Source organism: Heterodontus francisci, chromosome 2 (assembly GCF_036365525.1).
Source record: "Heterodontus francisci isolate sHetFra1 chromosome 2, sHetFra1.hap1, whole genome shotgun sequence".
NCBI classification, from domain to species: Eukaryota; Metazoa; Chordata; class Chondrichthyes; order Heterodontiformes; family Heterodontidae; genus Heterodontus; species Heterodontus francisci.
In genome coordinates, this window is record NC_090372.1 from 46,002,310 (window position 1) to 46,016,959 (window position 14,650).

Genomic DNA, 14,650 nt, shown 5'->3' on the forward strand with positions numbered 1-14,650 from the left:
TTCAACCCATTACTAATTAAAAATCTGTCTATCTCCTCAAATTTACTCAATGATCCCAGAATCCACCAAATTCTGGGGTAATGAATTCCACAGACTCACGACCGTTTGAGAGAAGTAATTTCTCCTCATCTCTGTTTTAAATCTGCTACCCTTTATCCAAAAACTATGACCTCTCGTTCTAGATTACCCCACCAGAGGAAACATCCTCTCCACATCTACTTTGTCAATCCCCTTAATCATCTTACATACCTCAATTAGATCTCCTCTCATTCTTCTAAACTCTAGAGAGTAAAGGCCTTAACTGCTCAACCTCTCTTCATAAGACAAGGGCGGCACAGTGGTTAGCACCGCAGCCTCACAGTTCCAGCGACCCAGGTTCAATTCTGGGTACTGCCTGTGCGTAGTTTGCAAGTTCTCCCTGTGACTGCGTGGGTTTCTGCCGGGTGATCCGGTTTCCTACCACAGCCAAAGACCTGCAGGTTGATAGGTAAATTGCCCCTAGTGTAGGTAGGAGAATGGTGGGGATGTGGTAGGGAATATGGGATTAATGTAGGATTAGTATAAATGGGTGGTTGTTGGTCGGCACAGACTCAGTGGGCCGAAGGGCCTGTTTCAGTGCTGTATCACTCTATGACAAACCCCTCATCTCTGGAATCAATCTAGTGAACCTCCTTTGAACTGCCTCCAATGCAACTACATCCCTCCTCAAGTAAGGGGACCATGAGGTGCTGTGGACATCAGCAGCAGCAGAATTGTACTCAACCACAATCTGTAACCTCATGGCCTAGCATATTCCCCACTCTACCATTACCATCAAGCCAGGAGACCAACCTTGGTTCACTGAAGAGTACAGGAGGGCATGCCAAGAGCATCACCAGGCATACCTCAAAATGAGGTGTCAACCTGGTGAAGCTATAATACAGGACTACTTGCGTGCCAAACTGTGTAAGCAGCATGCGACAGACAGATCTAAGTGATCCTACAACCAACGGACCAGATCTAAGCTCTGCAGTCCTGTCATATCCAGCCGTGAATGGTGGTGGACAATTAAACAACTAACTGCAGGAATAAAAGCAAAGTACTGCGGATGCTGGAAATCTGAAATAAAAACAGAAAGTGCTGGAAAAACTCAGCAAGTCTGGCAGCATCTGTGGAGAGAGAAGCAGAGTTAACATTTCAGGTCAGTGACCCTTCTTCAGAACTGGCAGATATAAGATTTTAAGCAAGTAAAGCAGGGGTGGGGCAAGAGATAACAAAAGAGGTGTTGATAGGACAAGGTCACAGAGAATAACTGACCAGAAGGTCATGGAGCAAAGGCAAATGATATGTTAATGGTTTGCTGAAAGACAAAGCATTAGTACAGATAGGGTGTTAATGGACTGAAAACTAAACAGCCACAAGCACAAACGTGAAAAAAACAGTGGGTAGGCACAGTAGAAACAAACTGAACAAACTAAAATAAAATAAACACAAAAAAAAAGAAAAAATAACGAAAGATAAAAGTAAAATGGGGGGCCCCGTGATGCTCTGAAATTATTGAAGTCAATGTTCAGTCCGGCAGGCTGTAGTCTGCCTAATCGGTAAATGACATGCTGTTCCTCGAGCATGTGTTGATGTTCACTGGAACACTGTAGTATTCCCAGGACAGAGATGTGAACATGAGAGCAGGGGGGAGTGTTGAAATGGCAAGCAACCGGAAGCTCGGGGTCATGCTTTTGGACTGAGCGGAGATGTTCCGCAAAGCGGTCACCCAGTCTGCGTTTGGTCTCCCCAGTGTAGAGGAGACCACACTGTGAGCAGTGAATACAGTATACTAAATTGAAAGTAGTACAATTAAATCGCTGCTTCACCTGAAACGAGTGGGGCCTTGGATAATGAGGAGAGAAGAGGTAAATGGGCAGGTATTACACCTCCTGCGATTGCAGGGGAAGGTGCCGTGGGAAGGGGACAAGGTGGTGGGGGTAATGGAGGAGTGGACCAGGGTGTCGCGGAGGGAACGATTCCTTCGGAATGCTGACATGGGAAGGGAGGGGAAGATGCCTTTGGTGGTGGCATCACGCTGGAGGTGGTGAAATGGCAGAGGATGATCCTTTAACTATGGAGACTGATGGGGTGGAAAGTGAGGACAAGGGGAACCCTGTCATGGTTCTGGAGGAGGAGGCTCCACAAATATCCCCATCGTCAATCATGGGCAAGCCCAGCAGATCAGTGTAAAAGATAAGGCTGAAGCATTTGCAACAATCTTCAGCCAGAAGTGCCGAGTTGATGATCCATCTCTGCCTCCTCCTGAAGTCCCCAGCATCACAGATGGCAGACTTCAGCCAATTTGATTCACTCCGCATGATATCAAGAAACAACTGAAGGCACTGGATACTGCAAAGGCTATGGGCCTGACAATATTCCGGCAATAGTACTGAAGACCTGTGCTCCAGAACTTGCTGCGCCCCTTGCCAACCTATTCCAGTACAGCTACAACACTGGCATCAACCTGGCAATGTGGAAAATTGCCCAGGTATGTTCTGTACACAAAGAGCAGGACAAGTCCAACCCGGCCCAATTACTGCCCCATCAGTCTACTCTCAATCATCAGTAAAGTGATGGAAGGTGTTATCGACAGTACTATCAAGCGGCACTTGCTTAGCAATAACCCTGCTCAGTGACGCTCAGTTTGGGTTCCAGCAGGGCCACTCAGCTCCTGACCTCATTACAGCCTAGGTTCAAACATAGACAAAAGAGGTGAACTCAAGAGGCGAGGTGAGAGTGACCGCCCTTGACATCAAGGCAGCATTTGACCGAGTATGGCATCAAGGAGCCCTAGCAAAACTGGAGTCAATGGGAATCGGAGAAAACTCTCCACTGGTTGGAGTCATACCTAGCGCAAAGGAAGATGGTTGTGGTTGTTGGAGGTCAATCATCTCAGCCCCAGGACATAACAGCAGGAGTTCCTCAGGGTAGTATCCCAGGTCCAACCATCTTCAGCTGCTTCATCAATGACCTTCCTTCAATCATAAGGTCAGAAGTGGGGATGCTTGCTGATGATTGCACAATGTTCAGCACCATTCGCGATCCCTCAGATACTGAAGCAGTCCGTGTAGAAATGCAGCAAGACCTGGACAATATCCAGGCTTGGGCTGATAAGTGGCAAGTAACATTCGTGCCACACAAGTGCCAGGCATGACCATCTGCAACAAGAGAGAATCTAAACATCTCCCCTTGACATTCAATGGCATTCTGATCGTTGAATCCCCCACTATCAACATCCTAGGGGTTACCATTGACCAGAAACTGAACTGGAGTAGCCATATAAATACCGTGGCTACAAGAGCAGGTCAGAGGCTAGGAATCCTGCAGCAAGTAACTCACCTCCTTACTCCCCAAAGCCTGTCCACCATCTAAAAGGCACAACTCAGCAGTGTGATGGAATACTCTCCACTTGCCTAAATGAGTGCAGCTCCAACAACACTCAAGAAGCTCGACAGCATCCAGGATAATGCAGCCCGCTTGATTGGCACCCCATCTACAAACATTCACTCCCTCCATCACCGACGCAGAGTGGCAGCAGTGTGTACCATCTACAAGATGCACTGCAGCAATGCACCAAGACTCCTTAGACAGCACCTTCCAAACCCACGACCTCTACCAACTAGAAGGACAAGGGCAGCAAATGCATGGGAACACCACCACCTGCAAGTTTCCGTCCAAGTCACACACCATCCTGACTTGGAACTATATCGCCGTTCCTTCACATTCGCTAGGTCAAAATCTTGGAACTCCCTTCCTAACTGCACTGTGGGTGTACCTACCTCACATGGACTGCAGCAACTCAAGAAGGCAGCACACCATCACCTTCTCTAGGGCAATTAGTGCTGGGCAACAAATGCTGGCCTGGCCAGCGTTGCCCACATCCCATGAATGAATTTTTAAAAATTCCTGGTCAATGGTAACTCCCAGGATGTTGATGGTGGGGGCATTCAGCGATGGTAATGCCGTTGAATATCAAGGGGAGATAGTTAGATTCTCTCTTTTTGTAGATGGTCATTGCTTGGCACTTGGATGGCACAAATGTTACTTGCCGCTCGCCAGCCCAAGCCTGAATGTTGTCCAGGTCTTGCTGCATGCAGGCACTGACTGCTTCAGTATCTGAGGAGTTGCCTATGGTATTGAACACTGTGCAATCATCAGTGAACATCCCCACTCCTGACCTTCTGTTGGAGGGAAGGTTATTGATGAAGCAGCTTAGGACACTACCCTGAAGAACTCCTGCAATGACATCCTTGGCTGAGGTGAATGGCCTCCAACAACCACAACCACCTTCATTTGTGCTAGGTATGACCCCAACCAGTGGAGATTTTTCCCCCAATTCCCATTGACTTAAATTTTGGTAAGCTCCTTGATGCCACACTCTGCCAAATGCTGCCTTCATGTCAATGGCAGACACTCTCACTTTACCTCTGGAATTCAGCTCTTTTGTCCATATTGGACCAATGCTGTAATGAGGTCTAGAGCCCAGTGGCCCTGGTGGAACCCAAACTGAGCATCGTCAAGCAGGTTTATGCTGAGTAAATGCTGCTTGACAGCATTGTTGATGACATCTTCCATCACTTTGCCGATGATTGAAAGTAGACTGATGGAATGGGAATTAGCCGGATTGGATTTGTCCTGCTTTTTGTGGACAGGACATGGTTGCACAATTTTCCATTTTGTTGGGTAGATGCCACTGTTGTAGCTGTACTGGAACAGCTTGGCTAGAGGTGCGGCTAGTTTTGGAGCACAAGTCTTCAGTATTACAGCCGGGATGTTGTCAGGGCCCGAGCCTTTGCTGTATCTAGTGCCATTCCTTGCTGTCATATGGACAGAATCAAATTGTCTGAAGACTGGCATCTGTGATGCTGAGGACCTCAGGAGGAGGCTGAGATGGATCATCCACTTGGCACTTCTGGCTGAAGATGATTGCAAATGTTTCAGCCTATCCTTTGCACTGATATGCTGGGCTCTGCCATCTTTGAGGGTGGGGATGTTTGTGGAGCCTCCTCCTCCTATTAGTCGTTGAATTACCCACCACCATTCACAACTGGATGTGGCAGGACTTCAGAATGCAAAAAGGGTTGGAGTGAACGTACAAGAAAGTAACACAATCAGTGGACTCCAATGACATCAGAATTTGCAACAGTGAAGCGCAAGCATTTTTATTCGTCATTTCGAGCCGAAGGTTAACATAGTACCAACAGTCCTCCAATACTTAACCACTATTTTTGATAATATAAATGGATTTTTTAAGCCATTGCTGTTAATGTTGCTTCTGATGACAAAAACTGCCAAAAGACCAGTTTGCTAATAAAAAAAAAATACAGAATCACACAGTTCTTGATTTAGTATGAGATTACAAAGGAATTGATCTATCTTTGCACTATATTGAAGTGTTAGGCAATCAATTGAAAAAAGAACTAATAATTCGATGAGTAATTTATTTCACGAACACTTAGAAAAACTTTATGTTTACATGTCGGGCTGAATTTTTGCCACGAAGGCAGGAAACAGGAGCTGGGTTTGTTCTTGGGTCAGAAACCTGCCTCTGGTGGGTAACTGATTAAATTTAAGATTTCTATGTGGTTAAGACCTTAATTGGTATGGAGATGAGTTTTCTGTCCAATTGGATCCCATGGAGGCAGGAATGGAGGTGGGTCAGATAAAGCGTGGGAGGGATTTAGACTCCCTATAGCATTCATCACTGAGACTGCTGGCTGTCTGAGAGAGAGCGATCTGTTGATTGTGCCAAAGCCTTCCAAAGCACCAGAGGGAAGCGGCACAGTGGTGCAGTGGTTAGCACCGCAGCCTCACAGCTCCAGCGACCCGGGTTCAGTTCTGGGTACTGCCTGTGCGGAGTTTGCAAGTTCTCCCTGTGTCTGCGTGGGTTTCTGCTGGGTGCTCTGGTTTCCTCCCACCTCCAAAGACTTGCAGGTTGGTAGGTAAATTGGCCATTGTAAATTGCCCCTAGTGTAGGTAGGTGGTAGGAGAATGGTGGGGATGTGGTAGAGAATATGGGGTTAATGTAGGATTAGTATAAATGGGTGGTTGTTGGTCGGCACAGTCTCGGTGGGCCGAAGGGCCTGTTTCAGTGCTGTATCTCTAAAATAAAAAAAAATAAAATGTCAAAGGAGAGCCAGAGGCCTGGCGCCCGTGGCAGGGCTGCCCTTCGCTTCATCGATGCCGACGTAGATCTAATGCTGGAGGGCGGAGGTCCTCTTCCCAGAGGGTGGCAGGAGGAGGCCACCTTGTCATGCAGCAGGGGCATCTCTCTGTTCAGCGTCATCTCCCTCCTCCTCCTCTCTCTCTCCTCCCCCGATGAGTTACCTCCTTCCGAAGCCTCACCATCCTCAAGGTCCACAGCTTTCTGGAGTGCCTATTATGGAGAGTGCAGCAGACCATCACACTGACCAAGACCCTTGCAGGAGTGTATTGGGGGTCGACACCCGACCAGTCCAGGCATGGGAATCACATTTCCAGGAGCCCGATAGCCTGCGCAGTGGTGGTCCTAATGAGCAGGTGGCATTGCTTGCATCATCTCTGTGCCTCTCTGTGGAGCTCCCACAGAGGGATGAGTACCCATCTCTTCAAGGGATGGCCCTTATCCTCTAGGATCCATCTACACACTTTGGGGGTTGGAGTGAAGATCTGAGGCAGCCTGGACTGCAGGAGGATGAAGGAGTCGTGGCAGCTGCCATGGAAGTGATCACATACATGGAGGAAGCTCTTGCTGTGGTCGCAGAATAATTGAACATTGCAGGAGTGGCCGCCCTTCCTGTTGCTGAATCTAAGTGGCTAATCATTGGATGCCTTGATGGCCACGTGGGTACAATTGATGATGCCCTGCACCCGGGGGAATCTAGCTTTGGAAGCAAAACTCAATGCCTGCCAGGCTGCGTCTGTCATGAAATGAGTGTACTGTCCAGCTCTGATAAAGAAGGCATCAGTGATCTGCGAAATGCAGTGGTGCGCAGTCACTTGCAACATGTCACTAAGTTCCACAGCTGAAGCGATGAAGTTCAACGCCACAGTGACTGACAGCTACTGGCAGGACATGGCATGCAATGCTGTGAGGTCCGAGGTCTTCGAGGACATTACAGATGTCGGTGACCATCTGCTTGGAGAGTCGCAGTCTCCTGCAACACTGGATTTTGCTCAACTCCAGGTGGTTTCATCTTTGGCGGTAGATCTTGTGGTAAGTTTGTGGCCTCTGTTGCCTTCATGCCCCGCTTTCCTCTCCCGTGCCCTCTTGCTGCTCAGGGTTCCACCTTTCCTATGTCTTGTGTTGCCCCTCATTGCCCCGGGTCCAAAATCTGACAGTTGTGCCCCCATTGCCAGTTGCAGCCATCCTTGTGCTCAGGTGGCTACCCAGTTGTCCTTGGCAGCCTTGCCCCCTGCTTTTCTGCCCCTGCAATGCCAGGGGGTTATCCCATTCAGTGCCTGGGCACTGAGTGCCCACTTTCCATGCTACCTGCACAGCACCAAGGGCACCTCCTTACCAAATGTCAAGTCCTCCTTTGCCCTGCTAACCCTCTTATGGGACCGGGATAATGCCCTGGGGCAGCCATGACTGGCTGTCCACTCTGTTAACAGCCTCCCTTTAGCTGATGTGCAACAGAGACCTCCTGAAACTCATGCGCTCCCTTCAGAATTCCACCCCACGCCTCCGACAAGCTCTTAATTAGCCTTTTAAATACTTCAGTTGGCCACAATGGGGAGGAGAGCAGGATCGCTGTCCCACCCTACCCCCGCTTGGTTAATTTGCCAATGCTGAGAATGCCATCCTGAAACTGGCATACCGACTGGCGCCGGTATTTTCAAGACACCCCACCACCTCTGTTCCCACCTTCAGTGGAGGGCCCGAAAATTCAGCATCCTTTCGTCCTAAGATCATAATGTTTCCAAACAATCCCAAAAATAAATACACTTTACAATAAAAAAGACATATTGAAATAGAAAGAAAATGTGGACCAAGCTGAAATAACAAAAGGTTCGAATAAACCACACCATATTCTGGCAGTAAATAAAGTGGTGTTGAGGATGCAGGAGTGGCTGAAGAATAGTAGGGTTAAATAGCTGGCAAAGTGTAGCTAGCAGTCTATTCCAGTGTTGAAAGTGGTTCTGTTTTTTTTTTGTTAAAATATTTTTAAAGAAATTTATAGTTAAACTGAACAAATGCTGGACCAGTTTCTTTTTTTAAAAAAGAGCCATCAAGGGGGCACTGAAGGAACTGGATTGGCAACAATATTACTGGTTGTCACATGACTCAAATTAAAGATAGAACGGAAACCCTGGTAACAGGGACAGAGAAGTGACAAGCGTCTCTTGATTGGACAAGCCCAGTAGCAGCAGAGTGCACCTGGGATGGGCAGAAAACTCTCAAGCTTTTTGGTTGTGGGTCAGTGTGTGTGTTTTACCTTCTGGAATGAGTGACTGATAGTCAAGTCTGCTGAAGAAGTGTAAAAAGGAAAGATGACAACCCAGCTCGCTTTCTAGCATCTCTGAAGGACTCTGAGAAGTCCACTGTGTCAATTCATCTTGTTTCCTATCTTTGAAAAAAGCCTGCTAAATTAATTTTCAATGCCACCTGAAAAGAACTGTTCTAAAAGATCTCAGTGACCTGTCTGTGTGTACTCAGAAGTTAGACTGTATAGCTGTTTTGTAACAACATCTCATCTGCAATTTTTTTTTTAAATTCCCTTTTTTTTCTGTTAACTGGTGTATGTATGCGTGTCTGTGTGTGAGGGGCTAAAGTAAAAAGGGAACTTTAAAATTTAATGTTGGGACTTTAAAATTTTAATCTTTTGTGTTTATACTTTACTAGTTAAGACTTGTTCTATAATAAACTGTTAATTTTGTTGTTCATTAAAGAAACCTGGTTAGTGTGTTCTATTCTGGGAGAAATAGAGTATATGTTGTGACCTGTGGAGAAGTGGGACAATAATAAACAGTGCACTCCTCCCGCCTCAGTCATAACAGTAGCTAGCAGTCTATCCCAGTGTTGAGCCCTCTCTTTGTTCCCCATATGTATAAATGATTTGGATATGGACATGAACTATCCAAATGTACTGAAGAAATCAAGAGATTGCAAGGCAACAGTTTAGAGGAGTGGGTAGATATGTGGGAGAAACAGCTGAATACAGGAAAGGAGTTTGTGAATTAAAATGTACCATGAATACGGAAATTTTTGATGGAGGATCCGATCTGGGGATTGCAGATTCCCAGAACTTTAAAAACAGTATTGCAGATGGAAAAGGCCATAAAAAGGTAAATGGGTTTTATATAAAGGGGGACTTAATTTAAAAGCAAAGAGGTGGTGTTAGTCCTCTTCAAAATATTAATTAGACCACAGTTGGAGTACTGTTATGCAGTTTTGCAGCCTCCAATACTGAAAAGATATTGTAGACATGTAAAAGGTGCAGTGTTGATTTAATATGATGGTACCAGGGATAAGATGATATAGTTATAATGAGACAGTAAACATTAAGGCTGTATTCACTTTAGCAGTGAACATTAATGAGTGATCGAACAGAAGTATTGAAAGACTTTAAGTAGAGAGATAGTGAAAAGTTATTTCAAGTCAGTGAATTGTTAATATAGGGCAAAAAGGAAATGCCGTGCATTAATAGAACTGGTCTTTGAAGCCAAGCCTGATGGAATTAAACACTTGTAAAGGAAACAGATTGAAGAGCATGTGGGAAACAAAGTAGGAGTTAGAGTAGATAGTCCCCATGTGACACCAGCATTGGCACAGACATTGGCATGATGGACCAAATGGCCTCCTCCTATGATTCTGTAATAAACTCCTTTCTCTGGTCACTGCTTCCATCTGTGGCAAATGTCAGAAGCTGAGCCACATTGTTTGCAACCTTGGTGTTGTGTTTGACCCCAAAATGAGCTTCTGACTACATGGCTGCTCCATCACCAAGACTGCATACTTACACCTCTGTAGCATTGCTTGACTTCAATCCTGGCTCAGCTTATCTGCTGCTGAAATCCTCATCCATACCTTTGTTATCTTGGATCTTGGCTAATCCAATGGTCTCCTGACTAGCCATTTTCCACCCTACCTAAACTTGTGCTTGTCCAAAACTCTGCTGTCCGTATATTAATTGTTCCAAGTCTCGCTCAGCCATCACCCCCTGTGCTTATTGATACACTGGCTGCCAGTCTGACTACACCTCAATTTTAACATCATCATCCCTGTTTTCCAATACCTCCATGGTTTCACCCCACCCCCCCCCCCCCCCAATCTCTGTAACCTCCTGCACCCCTACAAGCTTTTGAGATTTCTGTGCTCCTCCAAATCTGGCCTATTCCACATTCCCAATTTTAATCATTCCTCCATTGGTGGCCATGCTTTCAGCTGTCTTTGCTGTAAAGTCTGGAATTCCCTCCCTAAACCTCTCTGCTTCTGTACATCTCTCTCTTCCCCCTTTAAGTTTGCTCCTTTGGTGCCCAAAGTCTGTCCACAATTTATAAGGCACGAGTCAGAAATATGATGGAATGAGTGCCCCTTCAACAACATTCAAGAAGCTCGACACCATTCAGGACAAAGCAGCCCGTTTGATTGGCACTTCATCTACTACCTTCAACCTTCACTTCCTTCACCACTGATGCACAGTAGCAGCAGTGTGTACCATCGACAAAATGTACTGCAGCAACCTAACAAGCCCCCTTTGACTGCACCTTCCAAACCCATGACCTCTACCATCCAGGAGGACAAGGGCAGCAGACACATGGGAACACCACCTGCAAATTCCCCTCCAAGCCACACACCATCCTGACTTGGAACTGCGTCACTGTTCCTTCACTGTTGCTGGATCAAAAACCTGAAACTCACTAACTGCATTGTGAGTGTACCAGATGGACCACAGCGTTTCAAGAAGGCACCACCACCTTCTCAAGGGCAGTTAGGGATGGGCAACAAATGCTGGCCTAGCCAACGACGCTCACATCCCACGAACGAACAAACAAAACGACCAAGCTTAGGATCATCTGTTCTGGTATCTCCTTCTATGGTTCAGTGTCAACATTTTAAAAAATTGATATTGCCCTTGTTAAGCAACTCGGGACGCTTTGCTATGTTAAAGGAGCCGTACAACTGCACAGTGGTGTAAAATCAGAGACAACATAAAATGCTGCACTTCAAAAATCATGTAGATAAGAAAATTGTGCCCAAATCTGAATATTTAATGTTACGGAGAATTAAAGTATCAAAGTTGCAGACATTTCATAGATAGCAAAATACTTGAATTTCGAAATTTGAATGTACCTGATTTCTGGTGCCACTGGAGGGTGCTGCTGTACAAAACCTCACAGGGCTCAATATAACATCTTCATCCACTATCACAGTGAACCTTGTGAATTAAACAAATCATTTATTACAGTATGAATAAAAGCATGTTACAAAAAGCTCCAAATAAAATATAAAGTGCTAACTGCAAAAAAAGTACCTTTAAGGAGCATGATGCTACAGCACCTTAGTACACTGTTTGTACCACAGAATGACAACAAACAGTTTCCCTATGTGCACAGGGCTCTCAGCATCAGGCAGAGAATCCATTTTCTAGTGGGTTTTTACTGCTTGCACCTGGAGCCTGATGACTGGGGTTTGGTGGCCTTCTTGACAGCATTACTTTGCAGGTTTTCAAGTTGGAAAACGTTCTTTAACAAGAGGACCACGTGAAGGTTGCTGTCTCCAAATCACCCCCCCCCCCCACCTCTTGATGGCGCACCTCCTGGTTGACTGCTAACATTACCTACTGCAACCTGGTAACTGACCCGAGCGGTGAAATCCCAGGTTTCAACATCCCACTGAAAATCTGACAACCCTCAACCGCTTGAGGACAGACCAGGGAATATGTGGCCACTTGCTGCACAAGTGGAACATGAGGACCAGCCCAAACTGTGACTGTGGCCATCCAAGTCAGACCATCGCCCACATATTGAACTCTTGCCCTGAGAGCTCCATTCCTGGTGGCATCACAACCATCACCTTGCATCAGCTGAAGCCATTGAATGGTCTGTTAACCTCAACATCGAACTATAATTGCTTTCCCAGCCATACGAATATATAGTGTCAGCAGGGGCATTGGGAGAGGGTTGGGAAGGGAAGAAAGTCAGTGGGGTTGTCAACACATCTAGAATTCTGTCCAGAGACCTAGAAAAATAAATGATGTAACTTTTTTTTTTAAAAGAACATTTATTAGGTTAGCAGATAGCTATTGCTGGTGGGGATTCAGTTTACAGCAAGGGCTCCCACTGTGAGCTGTAGGTCACATGCACATTTAATTTTGTTTACTTTTTAATAACATAAGGTGAACAGAAAGAGACTGTGTGGAATCTGCAGAGCAGTGTAATTTTAATTACTTCCTGCCAGGATGTGGGCAGCGTTGGCAAGGCCACATTTATTGCCCATCCCTAATTTCCCCCGAGATGTGCAGCCACTGTGGTGATGGTGCTCCCACATTGGTGTTAGATGGGGAATACCAGGATGTCAGCTGGTATTAAAAGCTACCATGTTACTGAGTCACTCTCTTGCACTGATTTCAGGGGCTGGAGCTGATTTTGTGATGCTGGGAGGGATGTTTGCAGGTCACGATCAGTGTGCTGGAGAAATCATTGAGAAGAATGGCAAGAAGATGAAACTCTTCTATGGAATGAGCTCTGATACAGCCATGAAGAAGCACATTGGAGGTGTGGCAGAATACAGGTAATGGGACTAAGAATATCATTGCAATGTTCATAAACAATTGATATTTTTTCTTAAAGAGGTATGATCATCTTGAAGTGTTTTATTTATGTGGCACCAGCTCCAGTAACTTAGTACAGAATGACTACATGGAACTGGGTTCTGAATTAACTAGGGAGAAGGTACTAGCCCTGTCCTTATTCCTTCACTAACACCAATTACATTCATCTCAGCCAGAACTAAATGTATTGTTGCTTCCTTAACTACCTCCACCTGATGGACATTAGTGCTGTTATACATTGTAGTTTTAAAATGAAGTCCCTCCTTTCCTTCAAAAGATGCATGCTTTTTTAAAAAAAACCTTAACTGCCAAACATGGAGACTGGACCAATATTTGCAACATACCTTTTAACTTTCAGCTCATTAACAAGATGTACACTTGTGCAGGTGTGCATTTAACACTAAACTTAGAGAATAAACTGTAACCATAAATAATATAATCCTTGCAAACACAGATTTACTGAGTCCTATAATGACAATACTGACACAAGACTTGAGAATTATGGCATTTTGTTTACCACACAATCCTCAGATGCAGCAAGTCTCCTATTCCTAAGCTGTTTTTACATTGCTCTAAGGCTATATTAGTGTTACTGGCACCTGACACACAGGCTAGCCATTGGTATGACCTGGCGAATTATAAGTGATTTTCCAGCTACTAATCTTAGCACATCTGGTAACAATGCTTTGGTTGTTTCTAATGGCACAGCACTGCCAAAACAAGAGAGCAATATAAAAGGTGGTGCCAGGCAGATTCTGTTGAATTGGATGCAGTCTCCCCAGACTGTTGGTTCCTCATTCTCGGCTAAGTCAACTTTATTCTCATCAGGCTTCACTTTCTTGCAATGAGACATATCCTTGTGAATTTCTGCTATCTCATTCTGAAGTGATATCTCTTTGTACATGAAGCGCCAAGAGGAGAGCGGCAGCAGCCAGTCAGGGCAAGAAGGGCCCACCTACGCCAGAGTGCGTACCGGATTTGCCTCAGCTACCTCCAAATGTCCGAGCGGCAGTGTTAGCAATGACTGCGGCTCTCCAGGGAGGCCGTCACCAACTTTTGCGCTATGCTGCAGGATGAGCTGCGACCCATGGGCTCAATGCCTGTGGCTCTGAAGATCACTGTGGCACTCAACCTCTCTGCATCTGGTTCTTTCCAGGGATCCATTGGGCACATGTGCAGGGTCTCCCAGGCAGCGGTCCACTGCTGCAGTAAGGTGGTGATCAGTTCCTTGTTCAAGAGGGCTGGCGACTATGTGCACGACCGGACCCACCCTGACAGTCAAGCTGCGAGGACCATCGACTTCGGGGCCATCGCTGGATTCCCCCAGGTGCAAGGTGTCATTAACTGCCCGCACGTGGCCATCAAGGCTCTAACGGTCCTGCCAGCCCTCTTCATCAACAGGAAGGGCTTCCATTCCATCAATGTTCAACTGATCTACCGCCACCGAAAACGTTTCCTGCAGGTGTGTGCCCACTTCCCGGGACGTAGCCACGATCCCTACGTACTTTGGCAGTCTGAGGTGCCAGAGCCTTTCAAGCCCCGCCTCCCCCATCCCCACTCTCCTTCAGGGATGGATTCTCGGGGATAAGGGCTACCCATTGAACACTTGGCTACTAACGCCTGTGAGGAATTCCTGCACTGCAGTAGAGAAGTACAACACTTGTATCACAACTCCACCCGAAGAACCATCGAGCAGGCCATTGGGCTGAAGATGATGCTCCGGTGCCTTGATTGATCAGGTGGAGCCCTGCAGTATGCCCCTGCGAGGGTTTTGTGCATCGTGGTGGTCTGTCGTGATCTGCACAATCTAGCACAGTGTGGGGGGGCGGGGGGCGCAGGGGGGTCAGCCTTGCATGAAGAGGACATAATTG

General features: G+C 46.3%; 1 protein-coding gene across 3 annotated transcripts in view; it reads left to right on the forward strand.

Annotated features, from left to right (window-relative positions):
- The window catches only part of LOC137384193 (GMP reductase 1), a 152,776-nt gene that overhangs the window by 102,825 nt on the left and 35,301 nt on the right, over positions 1-14,650 (forward strand). For all 3 annotated transcript variants that reach the window (XM_068057844.1, XM_068057851.1, XM_068057860.1), the window contains one exon: positions 12,580-12,739. In XM_068057844.1, coding sequence (XP_067913945.1) covers positions 12,580-12,739 — 160 coding nt within the window. The remainder of the gene's footprint in view (positions 1-12,579; positions 12,740-14,650) is intronic.